Here is a 24,856-nt window from a genome sequence, read left to right on the forward strand (position 1 = left end):
CGGTTGCTTGACAGCCAGCAGACGACTACAACGACGATAACGTAATGACGGAAACGACAACAAGAATCCCAGCGCCTTTTCGTTCTCCTGTCCGGACGGCGAAGTTAGCTCTGTCGCACTTAATGTTGCCCTCGAAGAGCAAATGACAGAAATAGTTACAATGCGAACAAAAAATCCGTGAAACACTTAAAGCTTATAAGCGACGGAGTCTGCTGCCTTTATGGCTGTATCTTTCATTATCGCACTTAATGGACAACACAAATATAAATCAAGTGATCGAAAAGATTTCTTCATATATATATATATATAAGCTATTTTCTGAGACAACTTCATTACCCCTTTTGGTCAACCTTTTACCTTTTATACTACCGAGCTTATTTAAAAATGACTCATCTCAATTTGCGATAGCATGAGAAAATCTCATGCTATCATAAATTGTACCTTCATGTTCTTATCACAATGATATTTTGCGGCTCATTTTTTTTAATCCCGGATACTATTACGCGCACTTTGCATCATTGCATTGTTCTTGATGTTATATTGAAAATGCCAACTAGAAAAACCGAGTTTTGCAGTTCCCAAGGTCCTCTCCAAAACGATACGATAAATGTTTGTTCAATATTCCGAGTTTATTTGTGTGGAAATAGATGGTAAATACGTTTTTTAAAAATACCACAAGCGTTTTTGCGCAGCGAAAGATGAAGCTTATTAGCAAAGAGAATATAATTCTACGAGACCTGATTGTGTTGGCCGATTTTCTCTCAGTCTGCTACTGGCAATCTAATTCGTTCATCATTTAATACTACACTTTTATTTACATATCAAATGCGGCTAGTTTTGAACATGTACCTTTTTTTAAACTATCTACAGACAGTCCAACACATTTTTTTTCTAAAATCTTTATAGGTGTCACAAATTTGCCAAGAGCCTCTTACCAATCTTATCAAAAATAATGAGCCATGATTAAAAACGCTCGATGCTGAGAGCTTTCCATATAGTAAAATCGCATCGGTGAGAAAGATCCTGCATGCATTGGTAAATAACAACGTCGAAAGTCTAAATAGAACTCACCTTTAAAACTGATAAATATGGAAAGGTATAAAACAGCTTTCTTTTTTCTAGGAACATAACGAGCGCCGCCAATAAAGATATAGCCACTTTCGAGCTAAGACATGTCTGTATATGAAACTTAATAGTGACTAGCGGCTTTATAATTGTCGTCTCTTTATCGTTAAAAATTTGCAAGGTATATGGAATCGTATCTACAGACTTGGGATGCTCATTAACGCATCACCCAATTTAGTTCCGCTTATGGTAAGCCCTATTGCACTATAGGTTTAGCCTTCATAATACAATTTACTAAATTTGATATACGCATAATAAATTCTTCTGGAGCAACCCGAGTCTTACAGTTCTGTATGATACTGACCTAGATAGTATCCATACAAGCACATAAGATACTTGCTTTCATTCAATATTGTTCTAGCTCAGGTTCAGTACTTGTCCTACGTCGATTATTATATCATTATGTGCAAAAGAGACTTAGAATAAAATCTGCCTTGCAAGTTAACGTCAACGTACAGCTAAACAAAACTCAATATTTGAAAAAACTTCCTGAAGTGACTGTAATAAATGGCGTCCATAGATTTTTTCAGGGTTTATTCATCATTTAACCTGTTTATAAATTAGGTGAAGGCATTTCGTTGCAGCTAGTTCAACATCTCATGTAAGTTAACGAACGTAAACACGAAAAACATTTACATAAATGTTTGCAGGTTCTGAATCAGCTAAGCCATTCTTAACTCTCGTCCGAATTAACCGCAGCCTTACTCTTTATTTCAAATGTCCGCGCTGTTGGGAAATTGGTCCGCTGAATAATGAATCTCTGAGAGTCTGTGTGCGTGGTCGCCAATGTTGGTGTCTGTCTATGAACGAGCAAGCAAAGCTGGGCGACCAGTGTTGATTTTGCTGCAGTGTCGATATTAGCATTAGAAGTGAGCAGACAACCCTGCTGCATCATAGGAACTGTGTTCCCCAACATTATCGATGTTTATTTGTGCAGTTCGCAAGTGGCCAAAGGCATCGAAACAGTGGTTCCGAAAAAAAGTGGCCGCATTGCTAAAAGAGCGGAACTTTGACGACGAGTACAGATCGAAGGTGGCGTTCATCTCATCATTGATTCTATAATAACAATAATAACCAGCACCGTGAATTGGCTGTAGCTGTGAACATCGCTCGTGGTATAGTCTAATTACTACGTTATTCCTGCTCTTAAAGAGTCACTGCTACACGGGTTTTTGCTTTGAAGACCGGTGATTCCATCAGGAGAGGTTACTGTTGGCTACCCGTTATTAAGCTACTGTAACGCCATCAAGGTACGTGCAATCGCTTTGAATAGAACATCTATTCCAAGTAGTAATAAAAAAACCATAGTAATGTCCAACATTTGGGAGCAATGCGACAAATTTAGTCACCTAAAGAGTCCTATAGTCGCATAGCATCCGACCACTAGTGTGTATGTATGGCTGTAGTGTGAATTTATGCAGGAGAAAATCTTTGTGAAGTTAAATGAAAACGTTAGATCTGTAGTTTAGGGGGCATGTATTCGAGTATGAATTAGTTTAATGAACAACCAAGAATGAAAAAGCTACAAACGAGCTACAGTCTGAATCTGTAGGCGTATTATAAATGTTAGTAAATTCTTCACAGTATAGGGGGATTAACAGCCAAATTTACTGAAAAAGCAGTTTTCATTTATTTGTATCCTGAAGGACAGAGTTGTCGAAGTGCTTGCGACAGTAGCATGTTACACTGCTGAGAGATGTAAACCTCTAATCGCTTTTTCTCAAAATCGCGCATTAATCTCTTATTTCCTGTTGTGGTATGAATTGAGCTTGTGTTGTTCAGATTGGCGCATAAAGTGGAATCATTTGAACCCAAACCACTCCAGATATCTATTTATATATCAAAAAAAAGCAACAGTCACCCACCAAATGTTACGATTTGAAACATATGTTTATATTATGCATGTAAAATGGCTCGAATTTACATGATTGGTAAATTACATGTCTAGCTTCTAATAACTGAAATGAGACTTCCATTACTCATTAATGGTATAGTCATTGTCGTTATTTACTGAGTGTAACCGAAAGTATCCGAAATCGAAAAATTGAAATGAGGCAAATTAACATGGTATTGCGAATATCACTACATTACTTTAACGTTTTTCGCTCTAATTTTGGGGTTTATTCACCTTCGAAGATGGCCCGATCCACACGATCTCGACGGACCACTACTAAAGCAGAAGATGCTGAGAACGTTGACACACCTAGTCAGGTAGGTTCTGTCCCCTTGTAACATCGTCACCATGCTTAAGATTCTTACTTGAATTTTTTTAATCGTGATTACATATATATCTATACGGTTCTCAATCTCAACGATTGTGTCATTAAATAGATTATATTTTTATAACTCGTCGTTATAGTCTGTTACATTGAGAACACTTTGAGCAGTTCGAAACTATTAAATAAAGGAATCATTTTAGATGAATCCGTTTGTTAAATAGTTAAATTTCTAAATGTATGTTACCCTCTCTAACGAGATGTTTTAACTGCATGAAAGCTAAGAGACGTCATACAAATTTTTTCATTAATCTGTGACATCTTTTAGGATCTTGATACGTCAGACAGGTTAGAAAAAAAGACCCGACGGAATCGAAAGCACGAAAATAGGGATTCGGAGCAAGTGAGTATCTATATTCACATGATATAACGTTTTGGCTAGAGGATGGAATGCTGGTAAATATCTAGGGTACGACAAATGTTGAATATTTAAAAGAACTAGCAGTTAAAGCAAAAGGGCATGAATATTATAGGCATTTGTAGAAAAATTAAGAAACGGACGTGCTGTTTCAATATAATTCCGCAAGCTTTCCAAACGTTCGGCAACGCATATCGCAGACGCTAGCGAGGATTTAAAAACACATTTGCTGCACACCATTTGCCCTCTTAAGGATGTTTCAAATTGCGTTTTTACTTTACATTTTAGAAGGAGGAGAATCCTCGACCGAAGGAAAACACGCCTGAATCAGACGGAGAGAATACCCAGCAATCACAGGAAATAACGGTAGGTAAATTTTTCCTGTCAAACCTTTTGTGTACTGATTGTAACTTTTTCAGACGTAGGTATCTATAAAGTTGCCCTAGAGAAATCATAAACAATATTAGATTTTATAATTACACAGTATCATGTAAGTCATTCGAAATTAATTTGTGATTTCAAATTATATACGGCAGAACTTTTGCAGAGCTCTAACTGTCAGGAAGACAGTTAGAGCTCGGCTTGTGAAACCGACCTTTTTTTATACATGTAACAAATTGTAAGACTCATTTTTCATTCCTAGTGTGGCATCCATTGATTATACTGGAACGGTGAATCTCTAATATCGAGTGTATTCGCCCTATCATTTCGACGTATGCTTTTCTCACGAAAACCAGATAAATGAAAACATACTCGCACTAGTAACTCTCTGTTTTACCAATTTAGTGTGAAATAGCGCTTAGGCCGAGTCAATCAAGCTTCATTTATTCACCGTCGCTAGTAGAAGTCAAAACTTTATTTACACAAGTCACCAACACAATATCCCTGTATAAAAGTTAGTATATATAACCATTTAGAACACTTTGCGCTATAGGGCTTATACGAATCATGTTGAGTTTATTGAAATTAAAGATTCGCCGGACAGCAGTGAAGCCATGAGTGAGATATCTAGCACAATTTCTTCCGTATGTGGAGCACCTACATCAGGCTCATGATGACATGTATGTTTAGATGGTTCATTTTTTCCCACTTGTTGTTTCTAATCGCACCCAAACAAAGCATTCCCTATCGATTACTGCAGATTTTCGCTCGCAGTTCCTAAGGTTGTCCTTGAAGGCTTTCACTGCTGAAAACTCAAAGTAGTGATAAAGGTCCTCAGCAGTCGGCTGGGAGATACGCCTTTATGATAGATATTGTATTGCTTGTTTTCCTTGGGTACAATATTTAGGACATCTGGGAAATCACTTACTTCAAATCAGACAGGTTTTGTTGTGAGAAAAGAAATCTTAACTTTGCCTTTAGCCCAGTTGCTGGTGCAACTATACGTGATGGATAGACTGGGCTTATGAGTATTTCACTATTTGTCTTTCATTAATCATCATACATTGAGAGTTTCCCAGATCTTTGTGAATACACGCAGTTTTGAAGTGTTTTTTTCATGTGCTGCTTGTGTAGTCATGCACTACTGTTTTTTCTTCTCTATCGGCAAAATGAACTGCGCATCGAAAGTTTTTATTGATAGTACTTCAGGCAGCCATTAATGTAATAACATTACAGGGTATAAGCAGAAGGGTCTATTTAAGAAATAGTTTTAACATCATTTTTAACGACGTCACTCTTTCAGTACCGGTAACGTCCACTGTTTCATCCAATGCACTTAATAGTATTGAAATGAAACGGAGACAGTTTATCTCGTTTAATCATTGCAAACCTAAGTCTTACAAAGATAATTAGCAAGTAAAATAGCGATTGAAGGCAAGGGTTCTATGACGTCAGTCGTATACCTACAATCTCAGGCTTCTTATGGTAATTTGATTACGTACTTTTAATTTGAATCTCGTATGTTTCTTCTAATGGGTTTCCTAATTATTATTGGGTAAGAGTCTTTAAACTAGTCTGTGCTACACGCGCAGAGCTATACACAGTAATACTATTTTTTTTTGAAGCAGTGGTATGATTTATTTCGAAAGAATATATATGCCAGGTTATGCAGTTTAAGCACTCTTAACAAATACCTTAATTGATGATACAGTTTTTAATGTGTACACGTACTCGTTTCCTGCGTATATAGATTGAGATTGAATCACGTAACGAGTTTCAATGAATCTTATTCAGGAAAAAGGCCGTGGTGGTGGCCGTAAGAAACGCGAAGGCGAGACCGAAAGCGAGCATCATTCCTCTTCTACGAAGAGAGGTATGTGGAAAAACTTCAAATAAGAATCGTATAAATTAGCTATTGTATTTCGTCTTTTTTGTTTTGACCAGTTTGTTACACCGCAACAGATAGCCAGTTTAGGGTGCATTTCTGTGTGAGATAAATCCATTATAAATTCGTCTGGCTCGCTTACAAGGTCTATGAATCTTTCAACCTACAATTAAATGAGAGAGAAAGAGAACGTGCGTTTATCGCCCTCATTTAATAACCCGTTGGCAAATATTATTTTATTTAAGAAATGGCGAGCATGAATGCCTGTATGCTGTATGTTTGACTGAAAAAGACTGTTTTTGTTGCGGCCTATTTCAGCGCGCTCTCGCCGCACTCCAAAGGAGGACACTGAAGAGCCACTGGATGGGGAGGCCACAAGCGGTAAAGGCAACGATCAGCGGGATGAAGCCGGCGACCAGGTCAGCATGGCTGGCTATGCCAGCAGCAGCACTTCTTCCAAAGAGCAGCGGAAGCAATCGCATCCACAAAAGGACGTCGACAAAGTGGAAAGAAGGGAGAAACGGGCAGAAGAAGCGAAGAAGGACCCGATTAGTCGTGGGCATAAGCGTCTTAGTGAGGTTGGTGTACTTCAGTAGCACCGTTAATGTTACACGCTGGATAGAGCAATAAGCAAACTCGTAGTAGTTTATGAAAGGTGATGAAACGCGGTGATGGGGCAGATAAAAATTGACCTCATAAGTAGGGTTAAATTCTGCTGGCGACCTTCTCTTGCGTTAAGAGTAGGCTACATTCCTCGACGGCCCTCGTAAGGCGGGAAGGACATGTTGTACAACAGCCACAGCGTCCGCAGTGCAGGTCCAAGCATTGAAGCGATACTATCATAAAAATTATAGTGTCCCAAAGATATAATTAGTTTGGTGTATTGATTCAGAAATCTGAGCAGAAATCAGGCTTACAATCGATTGAAATAGGGCAATAATAAAGTCAAACGGGAAACTGAAATAACTAGGTTTTCTAATTGCAGGAACGACATGAAAAAATTAGTAACAAAGACAAAGATACAGTTGAAGCATCATCCTCGAAGCCGATCGTCCCTGAAAGCCAAAAAGCGCTTCGAATGGAGGTGGAGGAAGAGAAACTTGATTTTGAAATTGAAGATGAACTACAACTGAAGGTTCAGAATGACGAGGTCCTTGATGGAGATGATGACGATGCTAAGGTCAGAAAAATCGATTTGTTTATTTTCATTGCAATCACTTACCCTCATTCTGTACTTTTTGTATTATTTATTTTGATCAATTTTACAATACTTCTTTCAGTTATGGGTTGGGCAAGCTTATGTTGAAGTGCAAGATGATAAAAATTTTGAAATTTTTTAGGAGGAAGATGAGAATTCTCGTACGAATGAGCCGTCATGTAAAGGGGAAGGTAAGAATTTGAGGGATGATGGAAGCGCTTCCAAGGACTCAAAGGACATAGTTTCAAGCGAAAAGCTCATCGCTCTCGATGAAATGCTAAAGAGGCGCGCATCACGTCGTAATCATTGGCCTGCAGAAAAGGAAGGTGGCCCTGATAAAGACAAGGAGAATTTAGAGGGCCCAAGAGATCGCTGGGGTAAACTAGCAGAAAAAGCTCCATCTAAAGAACATGCACAGGCCATTGTTACAACCGATTCATTAAAGGAACTGAGCAAGGAGATGGAGGCCAAAGTCACCAAAAAGGATACCATCGACCAAAAGGATTCAGTGATCAGTGAAGCTACGAAGGTAAGCGTTTCAATGATCTAGTTTCACATAAGCACTAGGTTACACATAAGAAATAGGAAAATATTACGTTGTATGTCAACGGCTTTCATTTTTTCATGCCTCCTTTATGACAGTTAAGTGTTACAAAAACATTGAAAAATTCCCCATTACTATAACAGTTTGTCGTACTGACCATGCACTAATCACAACATTGCATCTTCAAGTAGTGGCTGGCCTCAATCATGGCATACCTAATAACAAAAATTAGAATTTTCAACATTTTTTTTTGCATTTTTATCAAAAGCAGGTAATTGTCGAGACAAGGCAGGTTAGGTGTGACATGTATAACGCAGATTAATTAGCTAAGAGTATTATGCAAGGGTGGCTTCCGATGTTCGAATATGGCATCTTCAATTTGAAGAGCGGACCGATCTTTACTTTTCAAAATCAGTAAAAATACCCTTGAGTCATCTTTGAAACAAGCTATTTTATATACGCCAATATTTTTTGGCTGTAAAGTGTTTACTATAAGTGGAACAAATTGTAAATTCCACAACTCTTCGACAATACAAAAACGTAAAATATATGTTTTTAAAAGCTTTGTAACTTCAACAAACCTAATTTTTTTGAGAAAAACAACTTTTTAACGGTATATAAGACCTGGCCGTCTGTAAACGAAAAGTTATTACGAGAAGGTAATAAACAAATACAGATGGTTCTACAATTTTGCACAAATCTAATAGTTCTAGTCGACTAATTAACTTAATTAACCAATGTTTGATTAATTGTATAAGAAGCATTTATAAGACTATCAATATTGGTTTACAGAGTCTGTTGGCCGCTGATAAGGGCAATTTAGGCTCTAATGAAAAGGAACGTCAACCTGAGGAGACACCAGCAGATACCAAGAAAAGCGTTGCCAACGACCCCGAATTGGAGGATCGGCGACGGGCACGACACATTTCAATGAGCGATGATACTCCAGGGGACAATAGCGGAAAGGAAGCGGTGAAGGACTCGGGATATCAAGCAGGCAAAACAAAGCTGCCTTCTGCTGGTTTGGCACTCGGGTCCACCAATTGGGCTGAATTGGAAACGACAAGACGTAAACCACGGGATGCGGCCACTCCGCCACGCCTACCTGTTGGGCGTCACTTGCTCGTGCTCAACCTTGTGCGACCATTTACTCTTAGTCAACTAACCGATCTGGTAACACACGCAGGCGCACGATCTATTTCTGACCTTTGGCTTGACCGCATTAAAAGCAAGGCTATTGTGGAATTTACAGATGAGTCAGCATCTAGAGAAGCTCGTGAGGAACTGCATAACATCGTCTGGCCTAAAGGCAGCCCTAAGGTACCCAAAGCGTTTATTTTGAGACAGATAATAGAAGTAGACTCCAAGCGGGGTATAAGTGCATAGGTATTGTGGCCAGGAAAAATTTTATATATATATATATATATAATGAAGCAAGTCATTTATCCATGGTAATATTGCAGACGATTAAATGCGAGTTTCTTACGGAAAAAGAAGTAGAGCAGACAAAAACAGGAATGATACCTCCCGCGCAGCGAGACTCTTCTCACAATCTTGATAAGGATAAAAACAAAGTAAAGGAGGTGACTAAGGAACGTACCCGGATAGTTGTGGGCCCGTCTGAAGAAACAAGAGACAATGGGGATCTTCGTAAGACCATTGAGATCGTACATAAGGATAAAGATAAAAAGGTCAGCGAGGAGTCACGTAGACGCAAGGCAGCTGCTGCAGACGTAGAGTCCCAACCCGTTGCTACCAAAAAAATCCGTGAATGGGATTTACCTAAGGTAATGCGTAAGATCGAAAGTTAGATTCTTCGTTGAAGTCAAACTTAGGGGCTTAAAAATAGTACAAACATTTAATTAATAAATTCCTAGACACTCAGTACTACTAAAGCCTGAGAGATTTTTTCTAAATATTTATTTCAATAGCCTTATCAGAAAATGTTTACATATCCGGTGACGTTTCCCATTTCTCAAATTAGGAAACGTCACCAAGCTCTTAAGCCTTTTTAGGTGTATCGTTTATAAAGTCCTTCTGAAACTAACAAATGTTTGTTCCATGTATAATCAGATTCATCACCATATAACTAGCGGCTTTTTTGATAAAGAACCAAATCTGCGCCGTTTAGATATGTGTTTTTCGATTTCTATGCCATCTTAACCTTTCCTGTTTTTCGAACCCGTTAGCTTAAACAACAACAGCACCAACAACAACCTGAGCACCGACAGCAGTCAAATTCAGAGGAGCCCGCGCCGGCGAAGCGATTAGAAGATCTGTTTCGAAAAACAAAAGCTACGCCGAATATCTACTGGATTCCACTTCCAGAGGCCGAAGCTTTGGAGAGGGCAAAAATACGCGCTGAAAAGGTGAGCACTTACGACATAGAGACAGCTGTAAATAATAGTACACGTTATGAAGGTTTAGTCAAAAAAATAAGGTCGCATTAACTAATTCGGCGAATAGCGTTAACCTTATGGCGTGCGAGCAACGGACCGGACAAGACCTGGTTTTTAAATTTTTCATTGTGGTACAACCATCTACTATCGCAATCACCTGTCCTGTGATCACTATCACAATAGTCAAAACATTTAAATCCCAAAAACAACTCGTAAAAAGTAAAATATACTACAGATATGGGATCATTTCGAAAAAGGATAACGGTTATGTTTGTAATCCAATTTGTACATCGAAGTGATATAGATAGGTAAAACACTGTTTCACGAGCATGCTATAGGTATTATGGTAGATATTCAAGTGGTTTAAGAATACAACAACGCTGTAATCGTAATAAGGAAAACGAAGTGGTTTTTTCAAGTAGTGGAGCTCATTTGAAGTTTCTGCGATGGCATGTTTCTATTGGTAGTGATTAGGCACAGATTTTAATGAACCTAATTGCAAAATAACGCTGTTTTGTGTTTCGCTTGATATGTTTTCAGCAAAAGGAAGAGGACCGTCGTAATCGAAACCGTCGTCTCATAAACTGACCTGATTTTTCGGTGGAGGTCAGTTTTTGTAATCGAATTCAAGGCTAAGTAAGCGGGACACCTTCTATCAATAGTCTCAATATAGATAGACAGAAAAGTATATATATACACGGACACACACGTACAGCCACAAACAACGTAACAAACAAATGAACGCGGCACTAACATTTTACACAGCTCGACGTACACTGCTGCAAGTAAGCCTTCTGGAAGTTGTGTGGAAATCTTATATTGTTTCTACGTATTTATACATATGAAAAAGCCCCCAAAAAATAGTTATGTGGATTCGGCTATATGGACGCAACGGTGGCATACTCCAACGGTAGTCCACAAGACTTTTATTAGACGAAGAAAAATAAGGAGGAGAAACAGGAGTGGAGTCGCAAATTTTAATGACTTCAACAGAAGTCGCTGCTTATGCTGCTCATCGTCTACTAACAACACCAACCAATAGCAAACAAACAGGTGGAATATCAATTAAACGATTTAGTGATGTTGATGACGATGAATGATTCTCCGTAATCAGTCAGCGGTTGGTTGGTGGCGTAGCCAAATGGAGGGATGGACGGAAGAGACACCACTGTGTGGCCTTTTGCCGATTTGCAGGTGGTCTCGGGATAGGACATGAGGGAGTGTGCAGATGGTGATCATGATGATGATGATGGCGAAGGACTAGGACACAGTAGCTGCAGAAGTAACAGCTTTTGCACTTGGTCCTGTTGCTTCAGTTATCGGAGGCTTTGCACAGACAACAGAAGCACATGGGTCGGTTACGCAGCTGTATGGCTCTCGTTAGAAAGGCACTCGCCCGCTGCCTGGGTAAGGGGTAGCGGACGAGTGGTCTAAGAGGTATTCTTCACTGTTGGTAGATGATCATGGCTTGGTTGTAGATTTATCTATGAATTGATTGATTGTTTGTTTCCTTGACTGATTGGGTGATTGTGATTCATAGTGTATCTATTTCGTGTCGCCTAGTAGTGATCATCACGAGGAACATTTGAACTTCAAGACATCAGTTAAGTAGCAGCTACAGAGACGACAAAACAGAAGAACTGTGGCTTATAGTGCCGACAATAACAACAGAAAACAGAAGAGCACGTTCGCCCGCTTGGAAGAGGCGCGCGCCTGATTCAGTTATATAGATTCTGTTTACATGTATTACGTATGGATTGATAAAAAGCACTACAGGAAGGGAGAAAGTAAAGCAAGGGCGCGCTTTTTATTGGAAGCCATTAACTGAAATCATTCATTTTGTGTACATAGGAACAGAAACGCCCTGAAAGTTGTACAATACTCTGAATGCGGCTATATACGATATATATGGATATGCATATGAACAGCAAGGTTCAATAAACTTGAAGGTTGTTTCTTTCTCCATATAGTTTGAGACGTTACTTGTTTAAAAGATATTAGGTCAAAATCATAACAGCAGAATGTTTGGACGTACTTATTTATGGACATATTTAGCAAACGATGACAGGTTATTGGCCACCTGTGATCCTCTTTTTCTTTTAGTCTGATCTGATCAACTTAGTTTGATAAGCACCAACTCTTGTTTTATATTCATACAGTCGTTGTCGGGTTGTCTTAATTGGGTTCACAATGCCATGCCGTGTAGGGTCGATACTATATTGACAGGATAAACCTGCTCCGTTATTCCACCCTATACTTAGTGCAAAAATATTTCGTTTTTGCTTTTATGATTACGAAATTTGAGATGTTCATACGACCGATTAAAAATCTCGTCTAGGTTTCTTTCCGATGTTTCTTATATATACAGAAGCGGTTGAGCTCTTCAGTTATGACTGCTGAAAACTACGTTTGAGTATTTTAAAATCAAATGTTTTCATATTACTTAACACTACGGGCCTATCATTGCAAGTTTGAAACGGCTAAACGTACAACACTAGAAAACGATGGAAATTCCCAACTACAGGTATAAACGCAGTGTTTACTAACGACCTTTCGTGGTTTCGTGCGGTATAAACGCATCTTCAGGGAACGTTGGAAATAAGGTGACACATCTTTCAAAGAGAAAATGAAAGAACAAATATTTAGTAGACAGAATGTCCAGAAAGAAAGTAACTCTATAAAGCTTATTGTACAGCCAACGATTCAACACTCAGAATGCACAATCAACTGTTTTAAAAGTTGTGTCGATTCTTGGGAGGACGATCACAATTCTTGGCAGTAGTCTTAGTATTCCTGCGATTTGCGCAACCGTTCTTTGTGTAAGTATCCCTGCACGTAAGGTATTTATTCAGATTTGACATGTACGACGTAATTGCAAGGCGCTTTGTGGCATGGTCTTTTGTAACAAACTTTCCCACTTATTTTGCTGTCCTTGATGTACTTACTACTGTATGTGACATCCAAATGTCTTCAAAGCAACCAAGTTTAGTTCTTAGTAAATTCGAAATTCTCGCATACATCTTTCTCCAGCGTGACCTTATCGATGCTGAAACGGTTGTATCTTTGATTTATTACTGCTGTTGTTTCAGCTAACCGTTATAGATACCGAATTCATTTTCATATTGGTAGAATAAACATGTTTATCAAAAAGGTGAACCCAAATTGTACCTTAGTACTGAAAAGCGCCTCTACGTTGTAAATCAGCGAATGCTCCTAAACTGTACCCCAACGGCCATTACGAGCTGCTCTTACAGTTCACCTGATTAGTTATAAGTTTGCTACGATCGTTTGTCGCCATTATACTAAACATCACTAATTCACTTTGAATTTGATAATCCACTCTCATCAACTATTCTGAAGCTTTCCGTTACGTTGATTCTTATCATATCGCCAGAATCTGCTATACAATTTGCCTAAGTTGTCATAGACCTACATATAATTTGACACTTAACACACGCACTACCGAGCGGGCTCTTTCTCTATGTGTAGCTAAGATGTCGAGTCTGCATGAAATGGTAAGGTCCGCAATAGCAATTATATTACTGGTAAACTGTATGATATGAATACTGCCTTGAGTATGTTAACTTGTTATGTATGTTAAAAATGAACAGAAAGGAAATCAAAGCAAAAACATACCTTCAAGAAAGTGGTAGAGGCAAGAATATTCTAATGAATAATACGCAAATAGATATATTTGCATGATTCTTAGAATATTCGCACTATTATAGTAATATTTGAAGTGCAAGATCGATTTTCTGCTGGTTTTTTGGAAGACGGCCGAAAGATAAGGCACGATTATAACACCTCAGATATAGCGAATCCTATTATAAAACCTATTCGTTTTCCACTCTACAGCCGCCCGCGAGTTACTTCTAAAGACCAACCGGTGTTGGGATGTTGTCCTTCGAACAATTGCAATAATTCGAGGCGAAATATCGAAAAAAAAAAGAGTGACTGGCTCTGCGCGGATCAAAACAACGTAATTACGCGTCGATTTTACATTTTTGTTGTCTAGGAAAGTTCTTAAATCTGCTTGAGGAGAGCTTGTATAAGAGGGTAGGATTTTCTAGGGATTAGCCGCAAAAAGGTCTGAGCTGGTTTGGAATTCACGTATATAATGCAATCCTTACGACATGTGTGTTTTTTTTTTATAAAACATGCGTGTTTGTGTTTTTTTTTATGTTTTTCGTGACGTCATGATGCTTCTAATGCGGCTATGCTCTAGAGTTAAATAATATTAAGTTTTGCACCCCACATTTCTCAGACTGATTGTGTGAATAGTTTTCGCAACGTGTACCAACGCTACGAGTGACCTGGCAAACACTTAGCATTTAGCGTGACCATAATGAACCAATTCGTTCGACTTTTTATTTATGTAATCAAAATTTAAAGATTTACAATCTCAATAGAATTTATTCTAAAGTATATGTCTGTGAGTGTTTTTCAGCAAAAGAGTAGCGTTATATCGGAAAGAAACCCTGCACATCTTTTGTGAGAATAGCCCTGATCGTTTCGGAATTTTTTGTATTGTCATAATTTAAAAATAACAGCCAAGCAGGGAAACATAGACCCTAACCCTTTGCAACAGGATAGGTACAAATGAACCATGTATTCAACTTCTGTGTTCCAGTTATCATATACTGATTACCTAAATATGATAGAAGCTTCTTTTTTCAATTTTTATCTGCCGTTATTGATAACAATTACGTCTGGCTTTGGATGTTTTACCCAGTGCGTTTATGTTGGCGATTAAAGCTTTTGTTTTTGAGAACATATTTTCATATGCAATGAATCTTGGTGGCAATTTTCACTCTTTCTGAGCAATACTTATTGTAAGTTGTTGTATTTGACGTAAATATTTGTGTAATTAGTGTAGCATATACGACAAATACCGGTCGTAATCAAATTTGGTACCGCGTCTTCTAGTAAGTTATGCTTGCGAAAAAAGTCGTAAGATTTTGCGTTATTAACACGAATCTAAATTGATTGCGATATTGTTTGTACATGCTTTAGGAAACGAATTCTTGCTTTGAAAAATAAGCGGAAAAGCTCTTAAAACTTAGGGTGTTAACAGAGGTTTCGACAGCATGAGTTTTTTCTCGAAGCTGCTATTTGGCAAGGATCGATGTACCGAATGTGGTGCCCCTTCTAAAATGGCTCCTCTTACACCTTCATATCTATGGGAAACCACATCGACTCCATTCGAGCAACGTTTGAACGATCTACACGATTTTTTAAATATTCAATCTAGCGGCCCTGATTCCGTGTGCCGCGAAAATCCACGTACAAACCAGGTACTTGGATTTTTACCCTACAGGCCATAAATATCGCATCTTGTGCTTTTATGTATGTCACGAGAGGCAGGCGCTAATATTAGAGATATTTGGTTTATGGGTTATCCGCATGATTATAACTATACATCATCCATCAATAATTTTTTTGCTAGTTCCCTTGATGTTGCTTTTGCTTTTGTACTTTCGTCTCGATTATGTACTTGCTAAACAAAGAGCTACTGCTAGTAAAGTATATCGAAGCGCTGGATGAGAACGTCTCGGGGCGCTAAGCTATGGGCAGTCGGCTTGCTAAGAAAAGCAAATCTGCCGAAAGTTTAATGAGTGACTAGCAGTCACATTCGATACTTTGTTGTTGCTAAAGGTCCCCAAAACATTTTTGTGTGAGTCAAACCTAGCTAAAAACAGCTATATACGTCAAACCACAACTTTCTAAGACCAAGGGATGATGCGAACTTTGAAATTCAACTACTCGATCTATTTTCTCAATCTCTCTCGTTTGCTCTCTTCCTCTCCCATATATATATATATATATGAATTTCGAATATCTCTCACATATTTTCATGCCATTATTTTTTTACCCATTTAGTAAATCTTTGCGTTAATTTCGCGGCGTGTAGGTGTTACGCTTAGACATGTGTAGTACATTTCCGACTTAATCTATAGTAGCCAGCTCTCTTTGATACCAGTCATAGCTGATGTTAAGAGAGTCATTTTTATAACGCTGATGCTGCCACTAACCATTCGTACTTCGTTATATTTCTGTAGCTCGAGTGTCAGTTGTATCTCGGAAGAGGATTTCGGCCAGAAAACGTAGAAGTGAACGTAACTGGTCATCAGGTGGAGCTGAAAGCTCGTCAGGAACACGTGTCCGATGACGGACAGAACTATTCCCTTTCAGAGGTAACGGCTATATTAGGGCCCTGACATATTAAGTGCTCAAAAGTGTACTGATGATCTTTAAGCCAATATTGAAGCAAATATTTTTTGATTTTTAAAACAACACTACTAAACCAAATATGTGCCCTTTTGATGAATAATATTCCGCAATTTCTCTAATAACACCGTAATTTCGTCTTTGTAGGACCTGTGTGGTTTCTGCGCGAAACACTGTTAGAAGTGATTCTTGCATCCCTCTGTCACAACTAAATTATACATTTAAGGGGTTTTGTAAAAGCCGAAACCAATTACAGTTTACTGGCGCAAGATCCAGACTATGCGGTGGATGTATTAAAATTTCCTATATAAGTTCTTTCAATCCTTCTCGAGCAGGGTGTATGTAGTGTGACATTATCGTGGTATATACAACATTTTTTTTTATTAGCTCCGATCGACTTTTTCGAATAGCTCACAGCTATCTTGTTTTGGACAATGGAAATCTAAATCAATTATTTTGTCAGGCGGCATCAACGCATAAGATAAACAACACAATTTTTTTTACCTTTATCGTAATAAACTTGTGAAATATAGCGCATCTACAATGAGTTAACGAACCTTATTAGACAGCTATCAGAAATCTGAATAAGTACATTTCCACAACTTTAGCGCATCTATTGTCAGGCCTTAAATGTGTAAAAACGATGTGACTTAAATGTTATCTGAAATGTGTGATTTAGAGCCAACTAGCTGGGAAAACCTCAGATTTAACGCTCTTTTTCTAAAAACAAATTGTACTTTGTTTCTAAACAGTTTTATGCATATTAAGTTAAACTAGTTGTTGGTAAATTAACAGTGAAGATGCATAGTGATTTATGTTAATATAACTATTATTCGTACCTCGATCTACATGCCTATTTTTAAATAATGATGTTGTGCTGCGTCCGCTTTGGAGCATAAAGTTATTTCTATTAGTTACCAATGTCGTTACTACTACTAAACTCAATTAGAGCTACTATTACTACTGACCAATGTGATAACTATAACCATATCTGCTTCTTTTTTGTTCCAGATTCGACGTACATTCATGGTGCCTAACACTGCTGATATGGACGGACTTACAGCTACTATGGAAAGTAATGGGAGATTTGTATTGCAAGCTCCCTTGCTAAAACAAACTGTACCTAGTCAAACAGGCCCAGTTCCTATAGAAATAAAGAGAAAATAAATACAATCCTGGAGACAGTTACATAAACGTAATAGTCGATCTCTCGATGTACTTCTAGTACCGCCTATAGTACGTGATGTAAAAAGTGAAGCTAAAATTAGATCTGATTGTGTCGAATAAAGACAACAATTTCTGTGGATGGTGCAACTTAATGCGACGGTACCTGTGTACGCAAAACGCTGCAAAGACAAACATACATGTAGTAGCGGTTTTCGTTATGGTAGTGTTGAAGAAAAACCTCCTCAAATTCCCACGACAACTGGTTAAATAAATACGGGTCTTACTCAAGAGGATATCTGTTTATTTTTAAAGTAATATAAGTCTCAACCCACTTCGATCATACTGTTACATATTATGGAGTTAATGACAAATATGAACAACAACGTATTAAATAAGGATTTCTAGATTTGATGAATTTATAATACGAAACTAGACCATTTACATTAAACAGTGGTAACTAAAGTGCTTTACTCTCGTATTATATGTTGTTACGAAAATAGCACCGAATGTGTTTCTTGTCCGATGTGTGATCCTGTGTATTCCATCAAGCCAGCAACAAGTAGGCCATAATACCTTAACCATGCTTATTTTTTATATTTTACATTTAACTGATTGCATTTTGTTAGCGGTTTCTCAATGTTTTGATTGTGTAAGCATTGTTATTGAAAGATTCAGGATCGTGTTTTCATTTATTAGATACCGGGTAACATGAACTAAAAATCGCGGCTTTTTATTAACAGAGCTATCATTATTAACTGAGCTAATTTTCTAGTGCTACCACTGAACTGTTCCTCCTCCTCCTTTCAGCTTGTTTATAGCTGTTCTGTCTTTCCCCTTACCACTCCAGTTAATCGGTCGGCCGCGCGCTTTTTCTCTACATAATGTGCAGGTTTGTTTGGCTCTCTGCGGCGGTTCCAAGTGTTATTACGAGTTTTTCTTGTGTATAAAGCTCAACGGTGGGGTAGCTGCAGAATAGTTCAGTAGTAAAGGCATCGCCCAGTTTGCTACTTCGCTTAAATTTCTCCTTGCTCAGCTCAATAGTAGGCGCCCGAACGTCCGCCCGCCTGTTTGTCTTCAGTAAAACCCTCCTGTTGTCTTTGTCTATTAACAACATTGTCATTGCGTTTCTATTGCTTCTTGTGGATGCTGTAATAACGGCTATATAGTTACACGCGCCACTACCGCTGGAGACTTTATTTTTGTTCATCGTCAACTTGTTTGAGCCGTCTCCGTTTGTACCACCGTGAGCTTTTTACAGCTCAGTTGCTTACTCCAGCTGCTACTAAGCGCCGTTGCTACTAAAACTAATAGAAAAAAGGCGCAACACCGGCCTGCTCACTTGCCGTTTCGTGTTTCGTCCCGGCTAGTGGCTGTGACTGTGACGACGACGACGACGACGACGACAACGACGATCGTAGAAGTGTTCTGCTGTATTCTGCTCCCGCTGTTGATACACAAATATAGGAGTGGTGGTTTGTTGATTGCTTGGTAGATTTAGGCTACTTGTATTAGGTGGTGTTGCTGATTGGTGTTGTCTCGTCTCGTTGTTGTGACTCTCTCTCTCTTGATTGATGGAATTGGGTTTAGGGTAGTGTCGTACCAGACGTACCTCGTAGTCTGTATCTGTCTGATTGTCTACATCGGTTTCCCTGTGTATCGTAGCTGATGGTGGTTGGTCGTATTGGTGTGGTTCTCTGGGACTACGGCCTTCCGTTGCCACTACTGCTACCGTGGTGACCTACTGCCTAAGTGGTTAGTGGCCCAGCCATGCCAACCAGTCCCGTGTGTGTGTAGTTTAAGAACGAACGAGCGAGAGCTTCATTGTATGTGTTTTTGCTATTCACTTGCATAACTATTACCACCGTACGACTGTGAGTGAAGCAGTTCTATCCGTTAGATGTCTAACGTACGAGAAGGCCTATAGAAGAGACCTAGCAAGATAACCTGGTGCTGCTGGTGCCAATCCATAGTAATACTGGAATAGAGGAAACCAGCCGGCGACACTCCGGTCAAGACGTCTACTTTGTCGAATTAAGATATAAGGTAGAGCGTCGCTCCGCCTATTTGTTCTAGCGGTGCACTGCTACCCAGTTCTTCTAGCAGCGGTATGAAAATGGTGCTCTCACCTAAGTCCAGGGAGGAATTGTAAGTATAAAATAGATACACCTAAAGCTACTATTAACACACACAAAACACTTACCCATCATACGTACACTCATAGACACACACATACACATTTCACGCATTCAGACAACACACATTATATGCATTCACACAATATGTACATACACGCATTCACACCGCACATAGACACACAAACACATATTGCACATATACGTTACATACGCACGCGCCGCACAGATACGTACACATAGACACATATCGCACACTTAACATATTACGCACACCGCAGACACACATACACCCGCACACACATCGCTCACGCGTATACGCATACGTATTGCACATACAACGTACGCACATACGTTTATAAACTGACATAAGAGAAGCTCATTATCCTCACGGTGACGACAATCATCATTTATTCCGAAATATCATTTACATTATCCATTGGCCTGCGTATTGTTGAACCTGCCGGGTATCAAAATTCTGATTATCACCTGCCGATTCTCAGCCATCTCTTTGAATGGTGTTCCACTTCACTACGTGAGCAGTTCACTGAAGACGTCCTTCTTATTCCAAACGAGTCACTACATTAGAAAGAAAGGGAATTATACAATAATGTGTTCATCTTCAATAAAGGTACAAGATTAGCTTCATGTATTATTTTTGCCATTTAGACATTTGGGTAAGAGCAGAACCTTAGCTAATGTCTATTCATGAAGAGGTCAGGGGAGTGGAGGAGAGTGTGTGGACATCGAACGGTCAGTAACGCTTAAGCTGCAAAATATCAATTCCACTTCTGTACCAAAATTTGGCTATTAACCCAATACGTACCCAGTTATTTTTATTAAAACATCAATTCGTTTCAGTTGCAGTTACACATTTATTTTATTGAAGCTGATTAACTTAAAGAAGCATTTTGAGAATTAATTTTAAGCAGAAAGACACACTTTGGAGGATCGCTTAGTCTCTGTAGAACAATACATTTGAGAAGAATAGAGCATCATATAGATGACGATATTTATCGCTGCGAACATTTGAGCAGTATGCTTCAAGCCGCCCTGTTGTCTACTCACTGTCACCTTTTTTTGTATGAGTGTAAAAATTATTAACTGTTAACATTGACGTAATCATAAATTTTTGTCCATGTTTTAGAGAAGAAGTCTGGGAAATCGAATAAAACCATGCAGTGAAAATATATGGAAGATCAAATGTAAAAATTAAATCCGGATGTAAATCGATCTGGTGCAAACTGCCTGTGACTCGGTGGCGTTATTGCGACATATCTGTTTCTGTTAAATACTCCCCATTTTAAATCAATCCATGGCATTTTTTAATAGCAGAACATGTTTTTCATATTTCTCTGAACCGTCGTGTTTTTAAACAAATTTATTTCGCAGTTTTTCTATCTTTGGTATTTTTTCAACATGTTTTTAAGCTGGTTGGTTTTGTTGAACTTATGTTTTATGTGGCTAAAAAGCTGTTAAAAAGTAAAGTGTAGACGTGCTCATATATTTACTTTCGGTCTAAGTTGAAACAGCAGTTTTTTAACCCAGGTCTGACTTAGCCATTGTAAAAACCACCAAGCTAACGAAACATACATTTTTTCTAAGTACTGACAAACTCGGACAACATTGACGGATCACTGTGCTTGAAAAAATGATTGGCTTATTGAAATCTTCAACATTTTTTATAAAAAACATGCAATTTAATTTAGCATCTCTTACTAATGCGGTCGTATATTTGCGAATTCATCGGTAAAGTAAATAGATAATAATAAGTAAGTAATAATAACAATAATAATAATATTTATTGTAGCAACTGAGCATGGGCCGCCCGTAGCCTCGGAAGTTCTGAATATGAGCACACTTTAACACTTCTCATGAAACACCTTATTTAAAAAATTGCTCTTCAGTATACGCTTTAGTTTTCTACACCGTTGTTCAAGCATAAGTGATTTATATGGGATTTAAACATGAATTTAGTGAAAGGATTTAAACAGGCGAAGTGCGGAGCTGTCTTTTGAGCTTCACAATAGACACGTTTTAAGAATGATATACATTTGTGGCGCCAAGTCCGCTAGTTTGGCACTATTTTTTATTATTTTAATACACAAGCAATACTGAAATTAGGATGCCTAAAGTAAGTGACGTTCTGGATCAGCAATAATAAGCAAGAGTGCACCAGGTACCGAAATAGGGCTAAACAACTCTTCAAAACGGTTCTCCTAATGGACTCCCGGCGTAGCACAGTTTTCATTTTAAAAACACAAATACTTAGGTATTCGATTGTGTCCAATAAACGAACTCAATTAGACCTCATAATTATTTCGTCTATGGGGTGTGTTCGTCTATGGGATTTGATTTTTTCTCTAAGTAAATATAGCATTTTCTGTATGATTTAGCTCGCGATATATTCATTGCAGGCATTTTATTTTTTCACTTCCCGTCGGATTTTGGTAATGAAATAAATTTATGCGGTTCAGTTTTTTATCGAGGTGCTTTCGGTCTTCATGGTATTATTCACACTTCGTTTGTGTAATCATGCACCTTTCCTCTAACGGGTGCTTGAATTTGGGTAAACATGCATTTAATAGTGCAGGTGCTATGTTTGATATTTTACAGACTTTAGCATACAGGCTGCATTTAGAGGAATGATTATTTATATTACAGTTATAAGGTTCATAGTCTTCTATCTGTAGTTGAGTCTTCTAAAGTCCCTATGTTAATTAGTATTTGTTTGATGCAAGCAACTAGTTGTAGGCTTATAGTCATTACCTTAGTCATATATTAGATAGGTTTTACAATTAATTTAAGAAATATATACGGGCACTTAGACAAAGTAGCAATATAGAATAACTGTAGATGGTAACAAAAGCACTAAATTTACCTTTCTGCTGATATATTTGCATTTGATCATCATAATTAAAAGCTGGCTTAAGATAATCAAACGTCGCACTGAATAGTTATTTACGGGTGCAAACATGCGGTGAGTCTTTGTCTTGTTTTGTGCCGCCGGATCCATTATGGAGTGACGATTAGTTGCTATGGGAACCAACTGTTTAGGTCAGGTGGGACTCGTGTCTGCCATCTGAAGTTTTAGAGCGTTAACGGTGATTCTCTGTTCCGTGAAAAAATTACGTAGCGAACATGGTAACGGTGTTCTTTCAAACGTAAGGGAACTGCAAAGTTGGAGCAGATGGAATGATGCCACCCGACACATGAAATTGCATTTCAAGCATCGACATATAGTGGACCTGTGTTATACTTGTTCGACAAGCTTATTTGGCCTATAGCAGCGAAATGAAATGTACAGTATAGATGTGTCACCATTTTTCGACCTGATTATGGTGGGGTGCCGAATTTCATTTCCCTGGATGAACCTCCGATGGACTTCATATGTCCGTTTTACCCCCGTGAAAAGAACGATGAATTGCATGCAGTGATTTTTCCTAATCTTTGCATCAATTCGACCCCGTCAATCGATAAATTTTTAGTTTTAATGATGCTCGAGGTATTTAACTCTTTAAGAAAAATGCACTAGAAATTCTAAAATCTCCACTTCCGAGAAGTCTGTGCTAGGCATCTTCGGCAGCTGCGGTTATCCACTGTGGTACATCTAGTTCGTGTTGGTGACGTTTGCTGCTGGTTGATTATATACAGGGTGCACACAATGGAAGAACGGCCGCCAAAAGTTGCCCGTGTTGACACTTTTCCAAGTGAAATTTCTTGGGACTGCGTCCAGTTCAGGTATCTCTTTTGGCTGACAGTACCCTTTTGCAGCCGGGTTTTCTGACACTCAGTCGTCATCGACTTTGTTGAACATTATTATAGGAAATAGAAGAATATATGACTTTCATTAGCTGTCGCGAAATTTCAAAAAGCATACCTGATCATTTACTAATAAGCAAAAAGATTCTCTAAGACATTAGTATGCAGTTTGGATTCTATATTTAACGACTAATATAATTTTAAACTGTAATTGTTGCTCAACACTAAATTACCTCAGCGCTCACGGCAGCTCGACTGTTCATGGTTTGCGTAAGCGCCAGTCCCACACTACAAACATTGTAGTAGTTCTTCACAAAGAACAATCATGATGATTTTAGGCTACAAATATATGACAACGGGACTCGATGAATCGTTAGGTGGTTGTACCGTCAGATCTAGTAGTTATTGACATCAAAATATAAACATATCATTCAGTCCACTCAGCTGTAAGTGGGTGGTACGTATGTAGTGCTCAATGAAGTCTCTTATTGCTTTCAATCTTTTGCGGTAATTCCAGGCATAAGGCGATTGCAGACTATCTCAGCTCGCAAGGTTTCATGGGAGCCCTGGAAGCATTCAAGAGAGAAGCAAACCTGAATGGGGAAATCGATAAAACAGCATCAGGACTTCTCGAAAAGAAATGGATGTCAGTTGTCCGTCTTCAAAAAAAGGTTGTTTACTGAACTATCCTTGTTCTCTCGTTTTGCGCGTAATTGCGTGTATTATAGTAACCAACCGTCTTCAACGGTGAGGTATATTTATTTGCGTACATATCTACACTATCTTGTACGATAAACACATTGTAAAGGACGAAATAATGGTTTACTTAGGCCAAAACCTTTTATATATGAAATTTTGCGCCTAGAGGTTTTTCGTTGAAATGCTGGCCCGCGGTAAAATGTTATTCGAGAAGAATTTGGCAAATAGACAGACGTGGATATAAATGCTAGAGATATCAGTACAGTGTAGCAAAAAATAGCATACCTTCAGATATTGTGGTGCTTGCCATACGTAGCACGAATAGGTTAGCAGGTAAATTTTAGCAACTCAATTACGAAAAAACGGTAATCTAATTCTTGTTTAATGAAATGTTATAAGTAATTTTACTTAATTAATTTGCTCGCAGAAGAGTTCGCTGCATTTGAAAATAGCGGCGACTAAATGCCGGTTTTGCGATCTTTTTTGTAGCATACTAGCGGTTCAATATGCGGGTAGAACCAGTAGCGTTTAAAGTACGAACAACGATCGGGTCGATAGTGTATTGATTTATTTCTCTTTTAGAACAATGTCCACTTACGTTATTTTTAGATTTTATTCCCTTACAGAGAGAGGTTAGGTTAGTACATGTTAGGTCTAAGATTGACCCAATGATGCTTGTAGCATCCATTTTTAAATTTAAAC

General features: G+C 38.4%; 2 protein-coding genes and 1 long non-coding RNA gene across 11 annotated transcripts in view; 2 read left to right on the forward strand and 1 right to left on the reverse strand.

Moving 5' to 3' along the window:
* Nucleotides 1–2,015: 2,015 nt before the first annotated feature.
* Nucleotides 2,016–12,133, forward strand: LOC111265484 (uncharacterized). Of its 2 annotated transcripts, none has more exons than XM_022842209.2 (13): nt 2,016–2,375; nt 3,262–3,336; nt 3,670–3,744; nt 4,048–4,125; nt 5,935–6,013; nt 6,344–6,603; nt 7,011–7,205; nt 7,366–7,752; nt 8,560–9,087; nt 9,231–9,554; nt 9,957–10,136; nt 10,707–10,772; nt 11,361–12,133. In XM_022842209.2, the coding sequence occupies exons 2-12, from the start codon at nt 3,262–3,264 to the stop codon at nt 10,752–10,754; spliced, it is 2,229 nt and encodes a 742-aa protein (XP_022697944.1). In that variant the 5' UTR covers nt 2,016–2,375; the 3' UTR covers nt 10,755–10,772; nt 11,361–12,133. The 2 variants fall into 2 exon arrangements, with proteins under 2 accessions (XP_022697944.1, XP_022697943.1); XM_022842208.2 differs by having other exon boundaries at nt 2,023–2,375; nt 10,707–10,802.
* On the reverse strand, nt 4,689–13,912 carry LOC111265489 (uncharacterized). The gene is made up of 3 exons (XR_002683479.2): nt 13,803–13,912; nt 13,112–13,212; nt 4,689–4,945 (listed from the first exon to the last, which is right to left on the reverse strand). It is a non-coding gene; the product is annotated as an uncharacterized LOC111265489 (long non-coding RNA).
* Nucleotides 13,913–14,005: 93 nt separating this feature from the next.
* Lis-1 (LisH and WD40 domain-containing Lis-1) overlaps nt 14,006–24,856 on the forward strand; it is a 19,306-nt gene continuing 8,455 nt past the window's right edge. The window contains exons 1-5 of one of the 8 annotated variants that reach the window (XM_022842210.2): nt 14,006–14,145; nt 15,180–15,460; nt 16,226–16,360; nt 17,406–19,706; nt 23,973–24,126. In XM_022842210.2, coding sequence (XP_022697945.1) covers nt 19,669–19,706; nt 23,973–24,126 — 192 coding nt within the window. In that variant the 5' untranslated portion in view covers nt 14,006–14,145; nt 15,180–15,460; nt 16,226–16,360; nt 17,406–19,668. Of the gene's footprint in view, nt 14,254–14,290; nt 14,542–15,179; nt 15,461–15,525; nt 16,074–16,225; nt 16,361–17,405; nt 19,707–23,972; nt 24,127–24,856 lie in introns of those variants that run through there. The other 7 variants (XM_022842217.2, XM_022842212.2, XM_022842211.2 and 4 more) reach the window with 7 other exon arrangements.

Source organism: Varroa jacobsoni, unplaced genomic scaffold (genome assembly GCF_002532875.2).
Source record: "Varroa jacobsoni isolate VJ856 unplaced genomic scaffold, vjacob_1.0 scaffold_974, whole genome shotgun sequence".
Classification (NCBI taxonomy): Eukaryota; Metazoa; Arthropoda; class Arachnida; order Mesostigmata; family Varroidae; genus Varroa; species Varroa jacobsoni.

Bases quoted from the DNA above. Each gene is read 5' to 3' on its own strand.
- LOC111265484 (XM_022842209.2), top strand. From the start codon at position 3,262: ATGGCCCGATCCACACGATCTCGACGGACCACTACTAAAGCAGAAGAT. The intron at 9,555-9,956 runs GTAATGCGTAAG...CGAACCCGTTAG, and splicing joins GTGAATGGGATTTACCTAAG to CTTAAACAACAACAGCACCA. The intron at 10,137-10,706 runs GTGAGCACTTAC...ATATGTTTTCAG, and splicing joins CAAAAATACGCGCTGAAAAG to CAAAAGGAAGAGGACCGTCG.